General features: G+C 58.1%; 1 protein-coding gene across 1 annotated transcript in view; it reads left to right on the forward strand.

Annotated features, from left to right (window-relative positions):
* Positions 1-17,841, forward strand: part of PLXNA1 (plexin A1) — a 37,833-nt gene extending 19,992 nt beyond the window's left edge. Inside the window, exons 10-32 of the mRNA XM_006876232.1 lie at positions 540-740; positions 2,223-2,319; positions 2,394-2,587; positions 2,725-2,876; positions 2,960-3,080; positions 3,397-3,533; positions 4,554-4,721; positions 4,986-5,079; positions 5,472-5,711; positions 5,824-5,967; positions 6,221-6,455; positions 8,373-8,515; positions 9,532-9,788; positions 10,079-10,145; positions 13,951-14,097; positions 14,204-14,363; positions 15,015-15,118; positions 15,394-15,490; positions 15,633-15,823; positions 15,900-16,069; positions 16,520-16,732; positions 16,820-16,970; positions 17,746-17,841. Of these exons, the coding sequence (XP_006876294.1) occupies positions 540-740; positions 2,223-2,319; positions 2,394-2,587; positions 2,725-2,876; positions 2,960-3,080; positions 3,397-3,533; positions 4,554-4,721; positions 4,986-5,079; positions 5,472-5,711; positions 5,824-5,967; positions 6,221-6,455; positions 8,373-8,515; positions 9,532-9,788; positions 10,079-10,145; positions 13,951-14,097; positions 14,204-14,363; positions 15,015-15,118; positions 15,394-15,490; positions 15,633-15,823; positions 15,900-16,069; positions 16,520-16,732; positions 16,820-16,970; positions 17,746-17,841 (3,579 nt within the window). The remainder of the gene's footprint in view (positions 1-539; positions 741-2,222; positions 2,320-2,393; positions 2,588-2,724; positions 2,877-2,959; positions 3,081-3,396; positions 3,534-4,553; positions 4,722-4,985; positions 5,080-5,471; positions 5,712-5,823; positions 5,968-6,220; positions 6,456-8,372; positions 8,516-9,531; positions 9,789-10,078; positions 10,146-13,950; positions 14,098-14,203; positions 14,364-15,014; positions 15,119-15,393; positions 15,491-15,632; positions 15,824-15,899; positions 16,070-16,519; positions 16,733-16,819; positions 16,971-17,745) is intronic.
* The last annotated feature ends 4,182 nt before the right edge of the window (positions 17,842-22,023 follow it).

A 22,023-nucleotide genomic window follows, 5' to 3' on the forward strand; every position in this document is an offset into this window, starting at 1 on the left:
TAGCCACAGGGTATCTGTTTGTTTGGGGAGGGGTGTTCATGCAGCACTCGCAGCCCTGCTCCCCAGTGCCCGTGTGTCTATGCAGAGCTGCTGGCCCCAGCCCACCTAGGAGCGGCTGCAGAGCCTGGGGACAGGCCTCTTTCAGTGGCATCTCTATTTAAAGCCCTGCTTCTGGGTTCCTTTGGGGCCCACTCCTCTGCCACTGCTGCCAGCCATGCTGCAAGGAAGCTGGGCCATTGCATCAGTTATTGTTGCTGAAACGCTGGCCCTGGGGCCTGGGGTGTTTTTCTGCCTGGCGTTGGCTATTTTTACTTACTCTCTGGGCCCCGAGGTGCTCTTACGGTTGCCTCTGCCTTGAGAGTCTTCCAGCTGTGGTCCAGATGGGGCCCTCTCAGTCCCAGGACTGTGCATCTTCTACCTGGGCCGGTTGGGCTGGAGGGGGACCTGCCCAGCCAGCTAGCTGCCCCTCGCCTTACAAGCTCGGCAGTGGCCACCCTTCTTCAAGGGCCCCCAGCTAAGTGGAAGCCTTGTTTTCACAGGACTGCCCGCAGATCCTGCCCTCCACACAGATCTACGTGCCTGTCGGTGTGGTGAAGCCTATCACTCTGGCGGCTCGGAACCTGCCACAGCCTCAGTCGGGCCAGCGTGGGTATGAGTGCCTATTCCACATCCCGGGCAGCCCGGCCCGTGTGACCGCCCTACGCTTCAACAGCTCCAGCCTGCAGTGCCAGAACTCCTCAGTGAGTACCTGGGCGGGGAAGAGGGGCATGCCAGGCCTGCTTGTGAAGACCCCAGAGACTCTCTGGCTGCCTGGGGCCCTGCCATGCTCCTTGAGTGCGCCAGGCTGCAAGTAGAGGACTCTGCAGGTCTGGATGCCTGCGAGCCACCCAGACCTTTGGGGGTGCATGTCTTGGCAGTGGTGGGGTAGCTGGGGAGTCATGGTAGCATTTGCCTACGTGTGGGCTGTCCTTGTCACCCCAGAATAGCCTGTGTCCCTGTGGCTAAGTGAGGAGTGGCCTAATGTTCAGATAAGTCTGTGCAAATCAGCAAATGGGTGCTGGCCTCTGTGCCAGGGGCTGCCCTGTTGGAACACCACACATAATGCCTGAAATGTCAGCGACTCTGATCAGGCTCAACGAGTTTGGTGGCAGGTGGTTGCAAAACATGGATTGGTGGCAGTATGTTGGAGTCAGGCTTCCTGGATTCAAATTCTGAACCCCTCAGATGCTTGACCTCTGGGAAGTTCCTGATGTGCTCTGAGCCTCAGTCTCCCACCTGCTCCAGAGAGTGGGGGATTTCCTTTAGACACCTTTCCTGGAGTGGGCTGAGATGTCACCTTGGATTTTTGGCCATTGATCAGGCATGCTGCCCCCGCAGTAGGGTTGCTCTGGGGCTAATTTAGCCCCTGTCCATCCATCCGTCATCCAGACCTCCCTCCTTGCTCTTTACCACACTCTCTGTGCCCCCGACCCCTTCGCTTCCTGAGACCGTCACTGCTGGCCCCCCTCCAGTGCTCCTGGCCTCCTGGACTTCTCGAGGCTCCCATGCACCCCCCCCCCGCCCCCTGAGGGTCTGTCACCCCTTCCCCTTACTGTCGCTCGCCCTCCCTCCTTACCAGACCCACATTTATCATTCCTGTCTAAAGGGAAAGGAGTATCGGAAGAATTTGATAGGATCCAATTAAATTCCTACAGATAAAATGATGATAAATTGCCGCTGCCCCTGAGAGGCTGGGCTGCACACTTCCTCCACCTGAGTACTTTCTCACTGTAGAAAGTGAGGCTGGGGGCGGGGGCGGGGGTGGGGGGTTACCGAAAGAGCATACAGAAGACAGAGAAATGGACTCAAAAGCACCCCCGACTTGTCCTAGGAGTCTAGCTGGGAGGTCCTGGTGTCTGGGTGAGACTGGCTTGCATCTGTAGGAGTCTCCAGGGAGACCATACTGAGGTGACCTCTGGGAAGTGGGGTATCAGCCCTGGAGGGTGGGGCCATGACCTGCAGCAGCAGCCGCTCAGCTGACTGGGTGAGCAGGGGCTGCTGAGAGGGCCTGGGCTCCACACTGGAAATGTGTTCCACCTAGAGCCTCATTCCCTCCAGTCCCTCGGCTCCCTGTGAGGGGCAGGTGCTGAGAGCAAGGACGGCCTCCCCACAGTAGGAGCTTGCATGGCTCAGGCAGTGGGGGTCGGGGGGTGGGATCTCTGACAGCCCCCCTCTGCCCACAGTACTTCTATGAGGGGAATGACATCAGCGCCCTGCCTGTGAACCTGTCTGTGGTGTGGAATGGCAACTTTGTCATTGACAACCCCCAGAACATCCAGGGTGAGCCGGGGCTGGGCATGGGGCTGGGGGTAGGCTGGCTGGTGAGCTGAGCTGACCATGACACCCACTCCCAGCGCACCTCTACAAGTGCCCGGCTCTGCGTGAGAGCTGCGGCCTCTGCCTCAAGGCTGACCCTCGCTTCGAGTGTGGTTGGTGTGTAGCCGAGCGCCGCTGCTCCCTGCGCCACCACTGCCCTGCCGACACACCTGCCTCCTGGATGCATGCTCGGCATGGCAGCAGCCGCTGTGCCGACCCCAAGATCCTTAAGGTAGGCGGGGCAGCCTCCCAGGGCACCTGGTTCCTCAGTCATCCCTGCTGCCCCTGGGCAGCGCTCAGCACAGGGTGGATGGCAAGGCAGCACCGGGTCTTGGTCCGGTGCTGGGCCTAGCCTCTGCCCTCTCACAGCTGTCCCCTGAGACGGGCCCAAGGCAGGGGGGCACACGTCTCACCATCACCGGCGAGAACCTGGGCCTCAAGTTTGAGGACGTGCGGCTAGGCGTGCGTGTGGGCAAGGTGCTGTGCAGCCCTGTGGAGAGCGAGTACGTCAGCGCTGAGCAGTGAGTGCAGGGCTGGGAGGCGAGTGGGATGGGCGGGGGTCTCCACTGGCCGACCCGCCCACGGAGCCATCTGTGACCTACAGGATCGTCTGTGAGATTGGGGATGCCAGCCTGGTGCGCGGCCACGATGCCCTGGTGGAGGTGTGCGTGAGAGACTGCTCCCCCCACTACCGGGCCTTGTCACCCAAGCGATTCACCTTCGTGGTAAGCCTTTCCCTGGCCCTGATAGAAGGAGGGTCAGAAAGCCGACTGATCTTATTGGGTACAGGGGCCGTGCCATCTCCAGCAGCACCTCCTCTTGTCTTTGCGTTTGCTGTTCTCCAGATTAGATACTATCCCGCCTTTGTCCCGTGCCTCCTTATGTCAGGCCTAGTTCCAGGGATTCTGTGCCCCTTGGAACCTGCTTCTGTGGGCTGTGGGACCAGCCCTGAGGCCCTGGGCTTCCATCAGGCTAAGCAGGGCTCTGGCCCCAGAGGAGAATGGCTTCCTGGGAGCTCCAACAAGTTCCTTCTTGTGGCAGACGCCAACCTTTTACCGTGTAAGCCCAGCCCGTGGGCCTCTCTCTGGGGGTACTTGGATCGGCATCGAGGGGAGCCACCTGAATGCAGGCAGTGACGTGGCTGTGTCTGTCGGCGGCCGGCCCTGCTCCTTCTCCTGGTATGGGGGTGCACAGGGCTGGGGTGGGGGTGGGCTGTACCTCCTTCTGGCTCATTTGGCAGAGTGCCCCCTGCTGTTGTCAGGGAAACAAGGGGCTGTGGAGAGCCTGGCTGGGGTGATCACCATGGAAACCCAGAGGTGGGAGAAGGTTCCCATGGTGACAGGGAAGCAGGGCAGGTGGGTGGGGCCAGCTCCTGGGCCCTGGTCCTTCTCATCTGGGCACAGACAGCTGGGGGGAATCTCTTGGAATGTGAAAAAAGAATCTTTTTAAAATTTGAGGGAAAACGGAAATTTTAACAGAAGGCAGGAGTTTGAAGTGGGTAGTTTTAGATTAGGTTGGTAACAGGTGGTTCTGTAAGTAATTACCTTTTGTCGGCAGTAATCACGGAGTTTACTAGGCTATAATACAAGGCCTTCTGACTGGTGGGACTTCTGTGGTCAGACTTGTGACAAGGAGAGCCTAATGTGGGATACACTGAGGGCCGTCCCAACCCAGGCTACCTCGTGGGATTTCCTCAGAGCCTCTTGAGATGGGGGCTGAGCTGTCTTTCAGACAAGGCCCCTGGGGTGGAGGGGAGTGATCAGGGAGCAGGCTTGCCCCTTGACCTTCTCCGAGAGCCAGGAGCACCTGCAGTGTGCCCTGAGGACTGCTGGGGGCCTGGATGGGCAGACAGGCATTGTAGAGGAAGGACAGCTGAAGAGCTGGGGGCCTGCTTCAGGGCACGGGGCATAGAAGTGAGAGAGAGGGATGGGCAGCGGAACCCCTCTGCTGTGCTGTGGCCTGACAGGATGACCACCTGGGTCGTTCACCTGTGGGAGATGGAGAGGGCAGCTTGGTATCCTGAAGCCCTGGATGTCAGGCAAGACAGTGCAGGGAGAGTGGGGACCCACTCTGTTGTGCCCTCCGCGGCCAGGAGGTAGTGGCCTCAGGGAAGTGGGTTGCTGGGCCCACGTCACTAGTCATATGTGACAGAGCTTGGAGGTTTGCCTCCCCTGAGTGCCCCCCTTTTGTCCCTCCAGGAGGAACTCAAGGGAGATCCGGTGCCTGACACCCCCTGGGCAGAACCCTGGGAGCGCCCCCATCATCATCAACATCAACCGCGCCCAGCTCACCAACCCTGAGGTGCAGTACAACTACACCGAGGATCCCACCATCCTGAGGATCGACCCCGAGTGGAGCATCAACAGGTGGGGCCTCCCTGCCTGCCACAGACCCTGCAGTTTCCCTGTTGTGCTGAGGACCATAGCCAAGCACAGAGTCCCTTCCCCAGGAACAAACACTTCTGTCCTTGACTCCCTCTGCCTGCTCCTGCCTTAAGTGCCCGTGTGGAAGTGCTGGTCTGACACTGTCTTTTTGGGAGACTGACTCGGTCTGACCCCACCTGTTTGTACTGTCCTAGTGGGAGGGAACTCAGTATGGTCTGATGACTTACTACTGCTTTCATCTTCCAGTGGGGGGACCCTCTTGACAGTCACGGGTACCAACCTGGCCACTGTCCGCGAGCCCCGCATCCGGGCCAAGTATGGAGGCATCGAGCGGGAGAATGTGAGTGCTAGTTTTGTGATTGCTGGCTTAGGCTCTGTAGCCCTCCTCCTGTGTGCCTCTGTCTATAGTGCCCTTGCCTAGACCCTACTGAGAGGCTGAGGCCCCAGGGAGGCCAGTGGCCAGCTGTTTGCGGTTGCAGAGGCTTAAGTGTAGCCCCCTGTATTTTGGGCCTGGGCCACAGCTCTGAGTCCACCTTTCCCTTAAAAATGCTTTGCCCCTGGTGCCTGCTCTGGGCTTGGGAGGTGTGCCACCGTTTCTGAAGTGGGGAAGGCAGCAGAGTCTGGCAGGGCCTGTTCTGGGAGATACTCTGTCCCTTGACTTCGATGGCGACCATGCTATGGCAGTGGTGTGGACAGGATGGTCCAGCCCAGCTCCCCCTCGTGTGTTCACAGAGCTGCACGGTGTACAATGATACCACCATGGTGTGCCATGCCCCCTCCGTGGACAACCCAGTGCGGACCCCCCCTGAGCTGGGTGAGCGGCCAGACGAGTTGGGCTTCGTCATGGACAACGTGCGTGCCCTGCTCGTCCTCAACGCATCTGCCTTTCTCTACTACCCTGACCCAGTGCTTGAGCCTCTCAGTCCTACAGGCCTCCTGGAGCTGAAGCCCAGCTCCCCACTCATCCTCAAGGTGGGCCCCTGTGGGCTACAGATGTGCTGGGTGGGTCGGGTGGACACTAAGATCAGAGACGGGTCAGGGCTCGAGCCCCCTCAACCTGGCTTCACTCTGCTGCCTTGTGCAGGGCCGGAACCTCCTGCCGCCAGCCCCTGGGAACTCGAGACTCAACTACACAGTGCTCATTGGTTCCACGCCCTGCACGCTCACTGTGTCCGAAACGCAGCTTCTTTGCGAGTCGCCCAACCTCACGGGGCAGCACAAGGTCACGGTACGTCCAGGTTCCTCTGTGTCCACGTGAGATATTGAGTGTAGGGGCCGAGCTGCTATTGGGGCCTCCCAGCGCTGCCTCCCAGGGCACTCCAGCTACTGTCTGGGCTATCACAGCCCTGACTTAGACTGGCTTCACCCCAAGCCCTAGCTGACAGGCCCAGGACCATGTGGGCTCTAGCACCGCTCACAGGTCGGATCTTGAGGGCTTCCAGGTGGGTAGTGTGTGGTCCTGAGCCCTTCTCCTTCAACAGGTCCGGGCAGGTGGCTTTGAGTTCTCGCCAGGGGTGCTGCAGGTGTACTCAGACAGCCTGCTAACACTGCCCGCCATCGTGGGCATCGGCGGGGGCGGGGGCCTGCTGCTGCTCGTCATTGTGGCCGTCCTCATCGCCTACAAGCGCAAGTCACGTGATGCCGACCGCACCCTCAAGCGGCTGCAGTTACAGATGGACAACCTGGAGTCCCGCGTGGCCCTTGAGTGCAAAGAAGGTGTGCATGGTGGGGTGGGGTGGAGGTGGGGCAGTCTCCCACTGAGCTCCCTTCCATCTGCTGCAATGCCTGCGGCTGCTGTGGTCTGCTGACTAGGACGAATCTGGAGCCAGATGTGTGGGTTGGAATTTGGCCTTGCTGGGAGACAATGGGTGGACCACTGTGCCTCCATTCCTCACCTGTGGAGCAGGCGTGCTGACAGACCATGTTTCCTGGGTTGGGAAGGTTGGCAAGGGCTATGTTCCAGGTCTGTGACTATTATGGGGGTTGTTGCCTATGTGGACTCTGTGAGGCACCGTATAGGATGGGGTGGCCATGTCCTGGGTGTTTCTTCAGGGTGAGGTCTTTGTTCATGAGGACGCAGGCCACAGCTCCATGTGCTGAGTTGAGGTGTGTGTCTGGCACAACTTGGTGTCAATAGCAGAAATTTGTTTCAGACTGGCCCCACAGCAGGGGTGACGGGCTTCTGGCCCTCCCTGTGTAGGCTTCTTCACACGGTGACAGGTCCTCACTCAGCCCCATGGGGGCATAGTGTATCTGTGCGGTAAACCACGCATCTTCTGGTTTCAGCTGTGGCATTAGAGCTCTGGGAAGTGGGGCCAGGAGGGTGGGCTGCACAGAGATCATGGTTACCTAATAACACACAGGCTGACTGAGGGCAGTTCAAGACCCTCTAGTGGCTGTGTGGGGCTGAGAAAGCTGCCTTCACAGGTCTGTTCCCTAAAGTATACCAGGTCTGGGGGCGGCTCATGACCCCACCTCTGCTGTCCCTAGACTTAGCTGGTCCATTGCTGGCCCTGCACAGGCCTAGTCTCTGAGCCTAGACCCCTGGTGCTGTAGAGGGCTGCTGGGGCCCCAGGTGGCTCTGGGCCTCATGTAGATGTTGGCACCCTGAACTGTGCATTTCTGGGTGAGCAAAGGGAGCCACGTGGGGAGGTGGTCTGAAGCCAGGCACACACTCTGTCTGTGGGGTCTTACAGCCGGCTGACCAGCACCAGGCTGATGTTGGAGGGTCCCAGTTCTGCCACGGGTCCCTACCTCCTACTGAGCACTGCCTGCTCACCGTGCAGTGAGTGTCCTCATGCTGGGTGGTACAGGGATGGATGACCCAGAGGCTGGCCAGCCTGCCAGCAGTCCTGGTCACACAAGGCTGTCTGGGGATGGGATTCTGCAGGGCTGTTCCCAAGGGTCCACAGTGACTTCACCTCTGAGGAGACTGTCTGCCAAAGCTGTGGGCTCAGTGGCCTTTATCAGCTGGCGCATGGACTGGGCACAGCGACTGGCGGTGCGGCCTGGCTGGGCGGAGATAACTGAGTGCTTGGCAGCTGTGCCAGGAGATGAAAGGCTTCGGCTTTTAATTAAACCTGCCAGACATCTCTGCAGAACTGCTGGGCTCCTCTGGCTCCTGATCAGATAGTGCGTTCCTAGGCTGCTGTGGGGCTGACACCTCCCTGCTCCAGAAAGCTCCGTCTGGGCATGCCTGGCCGGCCTGGGGGCAGGCGGCCTGGGAGGGGCCTGGGCTTGTGTGCTGGCTGCTGGGGGTGCGGAGGAGCTTTGGGTATTGACAGGGCTTCTGTAGCTCCTTGTCTTGAGCCTGCACCCATCAACACCTCCTCCCTTCCCAGGCAACTGATCATAGGGTTGCCAGGGAAGAGACATGACCAGGGGGTGGCAGGAGGAACCAGCCCCCAAATACCATTGTGTGAGCTGTAGGAAGGCCCTGCTGGGCCCGGCCTGGGTACCAGCACCTGCTTTGTGGCTACCCAGTGAGGCAAAGGGATGTTTTCCTTTTGTTTGAGCGGGGGAAACTGAGGCCTAGGGAGGTACAAGAGTGTCCTGAAATCCCACGACCTGTCAGCGCCCCCCTGGCTAAGTGTGTGTCCCGGCCGGGGGAGCTGACGGGTCTCTGGCTCATAGCCTTTGCAGAACTGCAGACTGACATCCACGAGCTGACCAGTGACTTGGATGGCTCTGGTATCCCGTTCCTCGACTATCGGACCTATGCCATGCGTGTGCTCTTCCCTGGGATTGAGGACCACCCTGTGCTCAAGGAGATGGAGGTAGGATGTTGACGTGACAGGCGCCTGGGTGGCTGGGTTGGGGAGGGGAGAGCTGGAGGCAGCTCTGAGCCCCAGGCCAGCGCAGGACCAGTGGGCGGTGCTTGTAGGTGAGCGGGAATCTGCCCTGGAGCCCTAGAACTGACAGACACGGGCCTGACCCGGGGCAGGGCTGCCAGACTTGTCAGTACACACTGCAGCCTGAATGGCCGCATGGGTTGGGACGACGTTGCGGGGTGTGCTGTGGCTGTGGGGGAAGGGTGGGGTGGTTTGCTCTATGGATGTGATCAACACCACACCTTTGGCTCAGCCTTTGGCTCTGGCCTCTACACCCCTCTGCTCCTGTGGGGCTTTGTAGGTGGGGAGTGCCCTTCTGAACTGAGCCTGGCTTCCTGGGAGGGATGCTGTGATGAGGCGCCGTGTCCTGGCCATGGGCCCTGCCTGTCCTTCCACCAGCGCGCTCTGGTGCCTATTGCTGTGTTTGTCTGGGACTGTGCGTGTCCAGTGCATACCACCTGCCTGCCTGTGGGCCCAAGGGAACTGCCTTCCATGTGGCTGAGAGGGGGCAGGCCTGGGACTGGTGTACCTGTGTTTCACCTCTGTGAGCACCCCCAGGCTGTGTGGCCCTGGGCGAGCTCCGTCTCATCCATGAAGTGGGAAGGATGGATTCTGTGATGGTAATGGTGGCGAGAGGACTCCTGGCACCCAGCAAGAAGGGGCATTGAATGCTGCCATCGGGAGTTAGGTTTCCTCTGAACTGCCTGGGCCAGGCTGGGTACGGGTGATGGTCAGAGGCCAGCCATGCAGAGGTTGGCAGAAGCAGGCCCTCCCACTGGCTTATCCTGGTGCCATGCCCTGATGGTGGCCTTATGCTGTGAAGGTTGCCCCGAGGGTCTGCTCCCTGGCCCTGGTCACCCCAGGTTGTCTCACCGTGCTCCTGAGGCTCTCTGAGCAGAAGCTTGCCTTCCTGTCTTTCTTGGGGCTGGCTCCATGCGCTGAGTGGATTGATGTCCTCATAGGTACAGGCCAATGTGGAGAAGTCACTGACGCTGTTTGGGCAGCTGCTGACCAAGAAGCACTTCCTGCTGACCTTCATCCGCACCCTGGAGGCCCAGCGCAGCTTCTCCATGCGCGACCGTGGCAATGTGGCCTCGCTCATCATGACGGCCCTGCAGGGTGAGATGGAGTATGCCACGGGCGTGCTCAAGCAGCTGCTCTCAGACCTCATCGAGAAGAACCTGGAGAGTAAGAACCACCCCAAGCTGTTGCTGAGACGGTGAGTCCCGGGTTGGTCTTACTAGTGTCCTGGGGCTGCTGCTGCGGATTCTGTGTTCAATACAAGGAGCAGTTGTGGAGAGCCCGTGCCACGGCGCTCCTGCTCTAGGGCCGGCCGCTCAGTGCTGGCCTCACACCTCCCGGCAGAGATCTGACCTCTGCTTGGCAGAAAACTGGGGTCGCTGTCTCCACGGCAACTTTTAAAGCCATAGCAAGAGCAGAGGGTGGGGGCAAGGAAGATGAGGGTGCTAGTTCATGCCTGTGTTGTCCATTCCCTCCCCCTCCCCCCAGGACTGAGTCGGTGGCAGAGAAAATGCTGACCAACTGGTTCACCTTCCTTTTATACAAGTTCCTCAAGGTAGGCCGAAGGGATGCACAGAGTTGGGGAGATGGAGGAGGGTGCATGTGTTTTGGCGGGCAGCATTCAGGGGCAGAGTACAAGGGTGCAGACAGCTGGCAGAATCCCAGTAGAGTCCTGCTCAGGTGGGCAGCCTGGTGTGAGCCCCCAGAAGACACTTGTCCTTTCCTTCCTCAGAATGTCCTCTTCCCACCAGCCCAACAAGGCCATTTGGGCACCCAGTGCTGGGCCAGGCCTGGAGCAGGGTGGAAGTTCAGAGGGACTCTTGTCTGCTATCCATTGTGGGTGGGTTGGTTCGAGGGCTCCCTCTGTGCTTACCAGACAGACCTGCTCAGTCCCTGTGCTGGTGTCCAGCCTCAGTACAGGGCTGAGGTAGACGTGTACACTGGTTGCCCCCAGGCGCGACATGTGTCCAGGGGGCTGCCTGCACTTTAAGAGACTACACAAAAAAATCGAGAGCTCTGGCTTCTTGTGGAAGAACTGAAGGTGTGGTGTGCAGGGCCCATGTCCTCATGTGTTGGTACCCAGCCTCAAGCCTGGTGTTTGCTGTGTTGTTTGGTATTGGAGGGGGTGCTGGGGTTGTAAGTGAGTGAGACAGTATCGCCCGTGGCTCGGGAGGGGTTGGAGCTGGCGGCTGCTTAGCTGTGTGACTCTCTCCTTGGAAAAGAGCAAGTTGCTGCAGTGGGCGTGTCGCCGGGGGCCTGAGTAGTGGTTCAGGGAGGGTGAGATTGAGCGTGGTCTGAGGAGGCGAAGGCAGGAGCCTCCTAGGCCAAGGGGAGAAGTGGCAGCTGCCCAGGGCAGGAGGAAGCAGGGCACCGAGCCTTGGTGTTCTCAGTGAGATAGCGTGTGGCATCTCAGTGTGTCATGGTTGTCAGCACCTGTGAAAGTGCCCTTTTGTGCACATGAGGGACGAGGGGGCTTCAAAGGTGGATGGAACAATGGAACTAAAAGATTTCTTTGCACACACTTTCTGAACCTCTTTCATAGCTCACCGCATGCTTGTTAGCTGTCTGTGTCCGAGGACTGAGACTGGGCACACACCTTCTCAGTGTGATGGTCTTTGTTTGGTCCTGATCCTGCACACACACACCCACACCCACAGGGATGGGATCAGTTCAGCTGCCTGGGAGGGGCTCCTAGCAGAGAAGGTAGGGTTGGGTGTATCGTCCAAGGAGCTGTGCTCTGGCCCTTTTGGGGAGCTACTTCCAGGATGAGGAACAAGTAAGGCAGGGGCGGGGAGTCCAACCCGGCAAAGAAAGCAGTAACAGAAGTCTAACTTGGGCCAGAATGACATACACGTGGAGGAGAATGGCCAAGGTCAGAGTCCTCACTGAGGCCCACTGGAAGCTTTGAGCAGCTCTACTCTCAGCAGGCCAACCCTTATTTGAAATTCTGGTCTGACTCTTATGACACAGAGGACATGGGTACTAGACCAGAGGATACGGTGCAGGTGAAGTTTCTTCCTACGGAGGCATGCTGGGATTAGCTTGTGTGTCCATTCCCCACACATCACAGCATCTTGGAGCAGGGGAGAAATGTTTGTTACCCATTGGGTCCTCCAAATGGCTTTGGGGGCATTTCCTGTTTATATCATTGGTGATTGGGTCCCCCCCCCCCCCATGTGCTATTTGCAAACAAGCCAACTCCATATTAAAATGTTTTTCTCTTTTTAGAAACAAACAACATAGCTAGAAAAGCAATTTGTGTTCATATTAGCACACATAAGTGGGTCTAAAGGAGTGAGCACACCCTACCCCCACCAGTTTTGAAGGTGATTCCATCAGTGATTGGGGCTTTGTCCTCCCAGACTGTCTTTGGAACTGAAGCACATGTCTATAAGCAGAGTGTAGTTTAGCATTAAGAAGAATCCATGGAGCTCTGTGTTTTCTCAGGAAAGGCTTTTGGCATATACTTTGCACCGGCCCTGCCTCCCACACCAGTTTTGGGCAGTGCTGCAGCATCTCCCGGGCAGTGCTCCATGCTTGCCTGCTCTTTTGACAGCCGTGTAATGTTGTGGTGGGGGCATGGCAGCAGGTGTCAGGAGTGTGGCCCCACCAGGAGCTATCCTCAGCCCACTTTGATGCAGTACGCACTGTCTACCATATGTGTCTAGATGGATTTCCTGGAGCAGTTGCAGGGGATCGGGCACACTCCTATTTAATTGTGCTTCATGCCATGAAACTGCCCTGTGGAAAATGTTGCACACGCTTGTTTGTTTTCCTGCCAGCAGTGTTTGCATGCCCATTACCCTCGTCTTTGATAACACCTGCTTATCAGTCTTTTTCATTTTTGTCAGTTTGATAAGTGGGAATGGATAGCTTGTTGCTTTCATTTGCATACCTGTATTTCACCTTTGAATGACCTAGGACTTATTTTTTCTAGCGGTTTGTGGGAGTTTTTTTTTAACATGTAAACTTGTACATTTTATCTTCCTGAGCTCTCCTGGGTTATACTGAGAAATGAGTTTTGTTTGTGTGTGGTGTGAGGCAGGGATCTAACTTGATTTTCCCAAGTGGGGAAGCCTGTACATTGGCATTCCTTGTCAAGTTGCATTGAGAGATTCTTTTGCTGGGAGCAGTAGCGCTGTCTTCAGGCAGTTACTGCACATCACAGCTGGAGGGAGCCCGCGAGGCCCTGGCCGCTGTTCTTCCCTCGTTGTGGGGCTCAGTGACAGTATTGGCTGAAATGGGCCCTTAGGTTCTGGGCCTTATTGACTCCCGGTCTCATCATTTGGGGAGATCCCATAGAAGAAGGGTCAGGGGGGCTACAGGGCAGGGTTGAGCCACACAGCCAGCCGGGCGCCTTTCTGATGATGCTTGCTTGTAGTCAGTTTAATTTCGGTTTGAATTCTGGCTTTTCCGCTTATTCGTTGTGTGACCTTGGGCCAGTGACCTCACCTCTCTGGCCTAGAGAGATGTAGTTATGTGCCTTTCTGCCTCCTGAGAGGGCTGCAGTGTTGGGTTTTGTGAGGAGGCCCTGGCAGGCTCTTCTCTCCGCACTACTTTCAGATGGTGTTTCTGAGTCACAGCAGCTTATTAATGACTCTGTGCCTTGACCCACACCCCTGTCTTCTCTCTTCCCGACCCACTTAATGAAGCTAAGTTTGCAAATGAAACATAATTTCAAAGACAAGCGTGTTGTTGGGAGGTTTTGGATGGTCTGTGCTTACGGCTGCTCCTTAGCAGCTGTCTAATTGTCACAGATGCTCAGGAGGGGTCTGTAGCATCTGGTTACAGGGGCAGTGCATTACTAAACACCAAAGCAGGATTGTTTGCCAGGGCTGGAATGCCTCCAGGTGGCCAGGGTCGGGCACATACGGACTGTTGTCCAGGGCTGTGGGGCAGGCAGGACAGCCAGGGCCACGGAGTAGGGGTGGGCAGCTTTCCGCACTGCAGTGTGGTGACACGAGCCTGTGTACTGTGCTCGGCACTGGGAATCCCATGAGCATGCAGATGTACCGTGGCCCACAGGCAGCTTCTGCTCTGGAGGGGGAGCCGGGCAGCAGATAGAGAGTCATCACAGTGCACATGACGACAGAAAGGGGGGTGCAGCCGTGTGTCGCAACTGAGGCGGGAGGACAGCCTCGTGTCCAGGCAGTCAAGGTGGGCTTCTGGGAAGGGACACTGGGCCCAGTTCTGAAAGACCAGTGAGACCTAGGAGACAAGGTTTGATTGGTATTTCTTGACGGGGATTGGTCTTTGGTGGTACTGATTTACTTTTGTCCGGCCTCGGGTGGTGCTTGCTCCCTAAAAGCAGTTTGGATGTTTCCTCTCTCCTTTTGCCTGATGCCCGCCCTGCACCTCAGGAGTGTGCAGGGGAGCCGCTCTTCATGCTGTATTGTGCCATCAAGCAGCAGATGGAGAAGGGTCCCATTGACGCGATCACAGGCGAGGCCCGCTACTCGCTGAGTGAGGACAAACTTATCCGCCAGCAGATTGATTACAAGACCCTGGTGAGCACCACCACCGCTTCACCCTTGCAGTCAGAGCGGGTCCCATTGGGCTGACGGGGATGTGGTGATGAAGGGGCTTGATGGTGTCACCCTGCCCTGTCTGCAGACCCTCAACTGTGTGAACCCCGAGAATGAGAATGCACCCGAGGTGCCAGTGAAGGGGCTCAACTGCGACACAGTTACGCAGGTCAAGGAGAAGTTGCTGGATGCTGTTTATAAGGGCGTGCCCTACTCCCAGCGGCCCAAGGCGGGGGACATGGACTTGGGTGAGCCTGATGAGGGTATGGGTTGTGTGGGTGAGGGCCTAAAGTTGGAGCTACAGATAGCCAGGTGGGCAGTGCGGTAGCCTGGGTACTTGGAGTGCGGGCTGGGGTTGGGAGCTGGTGGCTACTAGACTAGGGCAGTAAGGCCAGCCTGGGGCTGAGAGTGGAAACAGAGCAGGGAGACCGTGTAGAAACTGCACACTGAACAGGGGGAGGCAACCAGGCAAAGAGAGAATGAAGGGCAGTGTCCAGACCTCTGGAGCGGAAACACCTGGAGGTGGGAGCTGTCACAGCCAGGGGAGAGCACTCCTAGCTTGAGTGATGGGGCAGGTGGAGGTGCCACTAGCCCAGTCAGGACTCTGGAGGAAGGAGGAAGAACAGGTTTGGGGGCCAAGTTCTGGAGCCCAGGGTAGATGTGACGGGAGCTTAGAGTGTCAGGCAAGGATGTAGGCCTGGAGCCTGGGCCCACAGGGAGCTCTGACAGTGGGGCTGGCTCCCCTTGGGTGGGAGATGAGGGCAAGAAGAAAGGCTGCAGCCAGCACATCCCCACGGGCAGGTGCTCTGTGCTGAAGGCTGGGGCTGTTCAGAGTCAGGGTCTCCTGTTCCCTCCTTCCCTTGTGCCCGAGCCGCCTCCCGCCTCCTCCCTCTCTGCAGAGTGGCGCCAGGGCCGCATGGCACGGATCATTCTGCAAGATGAGGATGTCACCACCAAGATTGACAATGACTGGAAGAGGTTGAACACACTGGCTCACTACCAGGTGACTACCCATGGGCTGTCCAGTGGGCTAGGGCTCTTCTCAGGGGCTGTGTAGTGCGGCATGGGTCAGTGTGAGGACCCCGGCTTGCTCTGCCGCCCGGTTCTGGCTGACCTGGGATGTGAGGTAAATGTGGGGAAATAAGGCCCAGGAATCATGTATGTGAACTGTCCCAACATCATCCAACAGTCTGGAGTGTCCTGATGAGGAAATTGAGGCTCAGAGTAGGGTGGTAACGTCAGGGACATAAGCCCAGTGACTCCCAACTCTGCTCCCAGGTGACAGATGGGTCCTCAGTGGCGCTGGTGCCCAAGCAGACGTCTGCCTACAACATTTCCAATTCCTCCACCTTCACCAAGTCCCTCAGCAGATACGGTGAGTGGAGGAACCAGCATGTAGGACCCTTTTCCTGGAGCCCGTCAGTGCTAGCCTGGTGCCGGGAGCTGGCAGCCTGACATTGCTGGTAGGGTCCTCAGTGAGTGGGGCTGAGGAGCTGCTGACAGCTGTGTGTCCACAGAGAGCATGCTGCGCACAGCCAGCAGCCCCGACAGCCTGCGTTCACGCACCCCCATGATCACGCCCGACCTGGAGAGCGGCACCAAACTCTGGCACCTGGTAAAGAACCACGACCACCTGGACCAGCGTGAGGGCGACCGTGGCAGCAAGATGGTCTCCGAGATTTACCTGACGCGGTTGCTGGCCACCAAGGTGAGCCCTCGGCACAGGGAGGCCGGAAGGGCTGATGGCTGGATGGAAGCTGGAACTGTACTGCTTCCCATTCCAGGGCACACTGCAGAAGTTTGTGGATGACCTGTTTGAGACCATCTTCAGCACGGCTCACCGGGGCAGTGCCCTGCCGCTGGCCATCAAGTACATGTTTGACTTCCTGGATGAACAGGCAGACAAGCATCAGATCCATGATGCCGATGTGCGGCACACCTGGAAGAGCAACTGGTACACAGGGAATGGGGGACTGTGGGCGGTGTGGCTGTGTCCCCTGTGTGTGTGTGTGTGACTGGCTTTGTGTGGGATCTTGCTCACGTGGCTGTGTGCCTGTAACTGCACATGTCACTCTGACCGTGCACTAGTGGGTGACTATTTCTGTGTAGTCAGGCACTGCAGCCAGGCCTATGTGACGGCGCTTGTGTTGTGCATGCCTGTGTGTGCCATGTGCTTGCGTGGGACCACGTGTGTGTCATGTGTCTGTGCATGGTCATTAGGAGGTAGCTCTCACTCACCCCGCCCCTCTCTGGGCCTCAGTTTTCCCATCTGTGTGAGTTGGCCATGGCTACTTTTAAGTCAGGAGTCAGCAGGGCCGCACTGTGAGGGCTGGGGTCTCGCCCTGGCCTAAGGTGTGGGCCAGGCTGCCTCTAGATAGCTCTGATTAGGCTTTCCTGCCTGCAGCTTGCCCCTACGCTTCTGGGTGAACGTCATCAAGAACCCGCAGTTCGTGTTCGACATCCACAAGAGTAGCATCACGGACGCATGCCTCTCAGTGGTGGCCCAGACCTTCATGGACTCCTGCTCCACGTCCGAGCACAAGCTGGGCAAGGACTCCCCCTCCAACAAGCTGCTCTACGCCAAGGACATCCCCAACTACAAGAGCTGGGTGGAGAGGTGCGGGGCATGTGCGGGCTGGGGGTGGAGTAGGCCGCAGGGCAGGCAGAGCCAGGACTCAAGCTGCACCCGCTTGGCCATCTACAGGTACTATGCTGACATCGCCAAGATGCCGGCCATCAGCGACCAGGACATGAGTGCATACCTTGCTGAGCAGTCGAGGCTGCACCTGAGCCAGTTCAATAGCATGAGTGCCCTGCACGAGATCTACTCCTATATCACCAAGTACAAGGATGAGGTGAGCCTGGGTGCGAGGGACCCTCAAAGGGGGTGTGGGTGGAGCCAGCCTCAGGCTCTGCCAATTCCCACCTGCCTGTCAGGGCAGCACTCAGAAATAGTTGGGCCATGCTGGGGTAGGAAGGTCTGGGATCAGGGTTTCCCGAGGGGCAGGTGTGGCTGGTAGCAGTTTCTGAGCCAGGTGGGCCCGAAATCTGGTGGTCTGCTTCCTTGGAACTGGGAAGGAGAGTTTGAGCTGCAGGACCAGAGGGACTGTGGCCTATCTGGGCGAATCCCAAGGCTCCATGTGCCTTGGAAGTGAGAGTGTCATGTGAGGACAGAGTGATGAGCAGTTCAAGTCCATGTTGACAGACAGGGCGGGGCCCGAGTTTGGAGGCCTGGCCTTCACTGAGTCACCTGCTTGAGGGGGGAGGTGGGCGGTGCTGCCTTGGGAGCATAAGGGAAGGATTCAAGCCTTGGGGTTGTCTGGGCTGGCCATGGCTGTGCTCCCGACACAGAGGGTAGTGGTGGTTGTTAAATACTGCATAGCAACCCTGCGTAGGGTTCTGAGGAGTAGCTGGTGAGCTTGAACTGCCAACCTTGCAGTTCAAACCAACTTTACAGTCCAGTGCATTAACTCACAGTGCCACACCAGGACTGACACATAGGATATGGGGACAGAAATGAGCCACCCAACAGCTGGTACCACAGCACAGCACACCCTCCTGTGTGACCTTGGGTGCCTGTTCCCTTTGGAGCACTGCCCAATTCTCCCTCCCATCCCCACCTACCCCCAGATCTTGGTGGCGCTGGAGAAGGATGAGCAGGCGCGGCGGCAGCGGCTCCGGAGCAAGCTAGAGCAGGTAGTGGACACCATGTCTCTGAGCAGCTGAAGCAGTGGTCAGCACCTTTGCCTAGGACGGGGACAGGCAGTGCGGAGCCAGCAGGCCAGGCCAGGGCAAGGAGGCCCCGTGGCAGCCCCATGGCCCTTGTCTCTGGGGTGATCAGAGGTGCTCAGAGCCCCAGGACTGTGGCACTCCGCACAGCTGACCTCAAGTCTCCGTGGACCAAGTCCTCCGGCCCCTCTGAGCCTTGCCTGGCATGGAGCTGGTTTTATGTGAATGGACGTGCCTGTGGGCCTGCTTCTCTATGTTTGTGCACCAGGGAGAGGGCGCAGGCGGTGGGCTTGCTGCCTGCTGGGCTTCATGGGGTACAGTGGGACGTTTGAGGGTGACTGTTGGTAGGTGCCTCTGGCTGTGGCACAGCCATGGGCGGGCCAGGTTGGCATCTTGCTGAGGGAGATGCTAAGGGTCTGGGCTGGGTCAGGATGAGACAGGATTGCTGGGCCCCCCATGCCTGCCATCACCACCCTGATTCACCGCGTGCTCCTGCAGGCCAGGCCCGGAGTGCTGTGTCCCCCGCCCAGAGAGGTGCCCTCCAGACTCCCCTCCTATGGAGGGGCTGCACAGCTCCAGTAACCTCGGGCTGGGCTCAGGCGCTCCCTCTCTCCTCAGGGCTTCGCTCCTGGAAGCTCCTTGGGCCCGGGCTCCGTCCAGGTCCCAGTGTGCACGCTTGTTATTTATTGCTCCCAAGCCAGTCCCTAGCTGTCCAGGAGTGGTGTGGGTCCTCCTTGGCCACCAAGCTCCTGTCACCGCTCTCCCCTCTGTTCTCCCTCTGCCCCCACTTCCCACCTCCTCCCCTCCAGTGGCTTCCAGGCTGGCATCTCAACAGTGTCTGTGGGGTGGTGGCACATCTGGGAATTGTAGTATTTTTAGTAGGGGGAAGGAAACCCTGTTGGCCGCATGGGTGATGACAGTGACTGGGCACTGGAGGCCATGGAGCAGAGGGACAGCAAAACCAGCTTCTACCCACTCTCACCCTAGTGAGCAAGAATGGACCGGTTTTTAATGAAAGACCTGTAAATATATATATAGTCTCAAGTGGCTCCTGCCTCTGCCTCCAGACCCACTGGGCGGGTATGTGTAGTCAGTGATGGAGAAAGTTTGACAGACCATTGAGAACAAGAACTTTAAGGCAGTGGGAAGAATATCAAATGGTCCAGGGAAGTGCAGATCTGCCCCTTTGGGGGCCTCGTGCTGGACCTAACTGCTGTGTGCCCTATCGGACTGAGGGGGTGTCCTTCCCGCCACCCAAGCACACGGCGGGAGGCCGTGGTGACTGCATGACTGTCCTAGCGTTTAGTCTGAGTTGATCTTTTTAAACCTGCAAGTGTTGGTACTAGAGGTTGTTAGACCTTTTTTATGTTTTTTTTTTTTAATTAATTAGTCACTTGTGAAAGCAAACCAGCGGCCGCCCCTTTTGAGTTCACGCCAATGGTACTAAAGACCCCACGACTTTAAGGGACAGCTAACTGTGGCCAGGCCAGCTTGCCTTCAGCCCAGCCCAGCAGAAGAACACCCCCAGGCTGTCGCACGTGGCCCTCCTGAGCACGGGAGCCCTCCTGCATGGGGGCCATGTCAAAGCGGCACCTGACTCAGGAAGCTCCTTGACCCAGGGAGACTGGGTGTCCCAGACCCCGGGGCCTGCAAGAGGCTCAGGACTGCCCATTGCTTGCGCTCAGGCTGCCCTGGTCACTGGGGGCCAAAGGAACCTGGGACTGGGTCTCTGTTCCTTCTGGATTTGGCTGTGCGCCCCATTCCCCGGGTGCCTCCGGTGCCCACGTTGATGCTATCTGGCAAGGCCTGGCTCCGAGCAGCAGTGCCCCCTAGAGTTCTGCCCTGGACACTGGCTTTGAGCAAAGCTGCCTGTGCTTCCACTTCCACCTTGGTCAGGTTGGGCTTCCCCGGCCATCCTCTCCAGAGCCCACCCCAGCCCCCTCCCTGCCGAAGCTTCGCACTGAGGGGTGGGCACCCTGCCCAGTGGCCCTAGTCCCTGTGGCCCTCCCCGCAGAGAGCCCATAGGGACTTGGGCCCTGGAGCACACACCCGTGTTAAGTCGCAAGCACTTTAGCAATATCTGTTTACATATGCGTTTAACAAGCCGATTCCGAACATGCCATCTCCCAGCTCAGTAGGCCCCAGGTGTTGCTGGGCACACACCCTCCAAGGGGAGCTGAGGGCTGGTTCCTGTCTTGAGCCTTCCTGGCTTTCCTGGCTCTGGGGTAGGCCTCTGCCCCTTGGCTTAGGAGAGGGGTCCTGAAGGAGTGGGGTTGAAGCAGGCCAGGTTTGTGGAGACTGGGTTCCAGTGGAGGTGCTGTTCAGGTGACACCCTGGCCCGCCCAACACTGCTGCTACTGCCTGTCCTGCACGAGGGCCTGTGGGGTCTCGGTGTCTGCCACAGCCTGACCCTGCCTGGCTCACCTCCTTTCCTGGACTATGCTTCAGGGGTGCCCCGAGGATAGCACACCCATGGTTTAGGAACCTGAGGCCTCTAAGGGGGCCCTGATATACCTCGAGCTTACCCTGTACCCCAGAGGCTGACCCTGGCTGTGGGCCCTGCCCCTATCCAACCTTGACCACAGGGTCAGGGCTGCCAAGGGGCAGACTGGGGTGGGCCCCTGGCTTGTGGCACTGGCCTGCCTCACACGGGCTCTGCCTGGTGCCCCCCTCCCTGCCCCCCACATGCCGGGGAGGGCCTGTTTCCACCGAGGAACCAAAGCATCCTTCCCCACCCTGCTGGTGTGACCTTTTTGAGGGCCTCGTCTGGTGGCTCTCCTGGCTTGGGGCATGATGGCTCACGTCGTTGGTGCTACACAGCTAGAATAGATGTATGTAGAGAGGATATTTTTAAGACGAAGTCCACAATTAGCTGTCCTTTAATGCTGAAGACCCCCACCCGCAAACAGCGGCCCTGCGTCTACGCTCTAACAAGCCCCGTGGTGGTGTCCCGGCAGTGGCCGTGGCTGCTGGGCACGCGGCCTCAGAGTGTGTATATACACGGTTGTTTCCTATTTTACTGTTCCTCAGATTTAGTACTTGTAAATACACACACATGATGGAGAGATTAAACATTTTTGCTACACTGCCTGGCTCTGCGTTTTTCCTTTTGGGGTGGGCTGGTAGGAGGTGACAGGGCAAGGCTCCTGGCAAGGAAGGTCCTGGAGGGTCATTGGTCGGGACATAGTGGGAGGAGGAGTCAGCAGAGCTCAGCACACACCTGGGAGGTGGTGGGTGTGGCGCAGTAAGCTGGGAGAACCTGTGTTAGATGAGTAGGGACCTCCACCGCTTCCCAGCCCGGGGTGTGCTGACACAATGGGTCTCCCCAGATGACTGTGTAACCACCTTCCAAGAACCTGGGTGGTGCCTGGGTGAGGTTTGAGCAAAATGCCAGTGCCAGACCTCACTCCAGAGATTCCGGTGGACTCTAGGGCACCCCAGCCTGGACACTATAAAGGCTGAGGTGAAGGTCATGCACAGTGGGCTGTGGATGGCTCCGCAGTGACTAACACCTCCTTATGTGGGGCAGGGCTCCCTGGAGATCATGTCAAAATTCCAACCCTGCTACAGAGCATCCTGGTGCTACTGGTGACGTGGAAGCGCATCCCTGGACAGCAGGGTGCGGTGGCTTCATGTCCCAGACAGGGTTGGCGGGGGCCCTAGTTAGCAGGGAGTCTTCACTTGGAACCCAGTGATGGAGATGCTTACCTACATTCTTTGGAGCCCTTTCTAGCACAGACTTGTTTGGTCTCGTAAACAATGGTTTCGTGAACAATGGTTTCGTGGCTTTGAGCAGGTGGCCTTGTGTCTCTAGCACTGCACCCATCCTCTTCCCACCACGGGTGGGCATGGGGGCCTGGGCATATCTCTGCCCATGTCCCAGGCAGATCCCAGCCAGTGATGGTGTTGACTACATACTGTGGTGTTTTTGACCAGAACCCTGTGTCCAGTGAGCTGGGGGCTGTGGCAACCTCAGACCCCCAAGCCCGAGCTTGCCAGGAGAGAGGCCTGAGGGTCTCAGTCCACATCACATGCCCCTCTCTCATCTTTCCTGTTTCCCAAAGCCCACTGCAATGGAGTTGATTCCAACTTAGAGCAACCCTGTGTAGGATTTCTGAGGCGGGAAATATTTATGGGAGCAAAAAGCCTCGTCTTTCTCACAGAATGGTTGGTGGATTC

Source organism: Chrysochloris asiatica, unplaced genomic scaffold (genome assembly GCF_000296735.1).
Source record: "Chrysochloris asiatica unplaced genomic scaffold, ChrAsi1.0 scaffold00367, whole genome shotgun sequence".
In the NCBI taxonomy this organism is placed as follows: Eukaryota; Metazoa; Chordata; class Mammalia; order Afrosoricida; family Chrysochloridae; genus Chrysochloris; species Chrysochloris asiatica.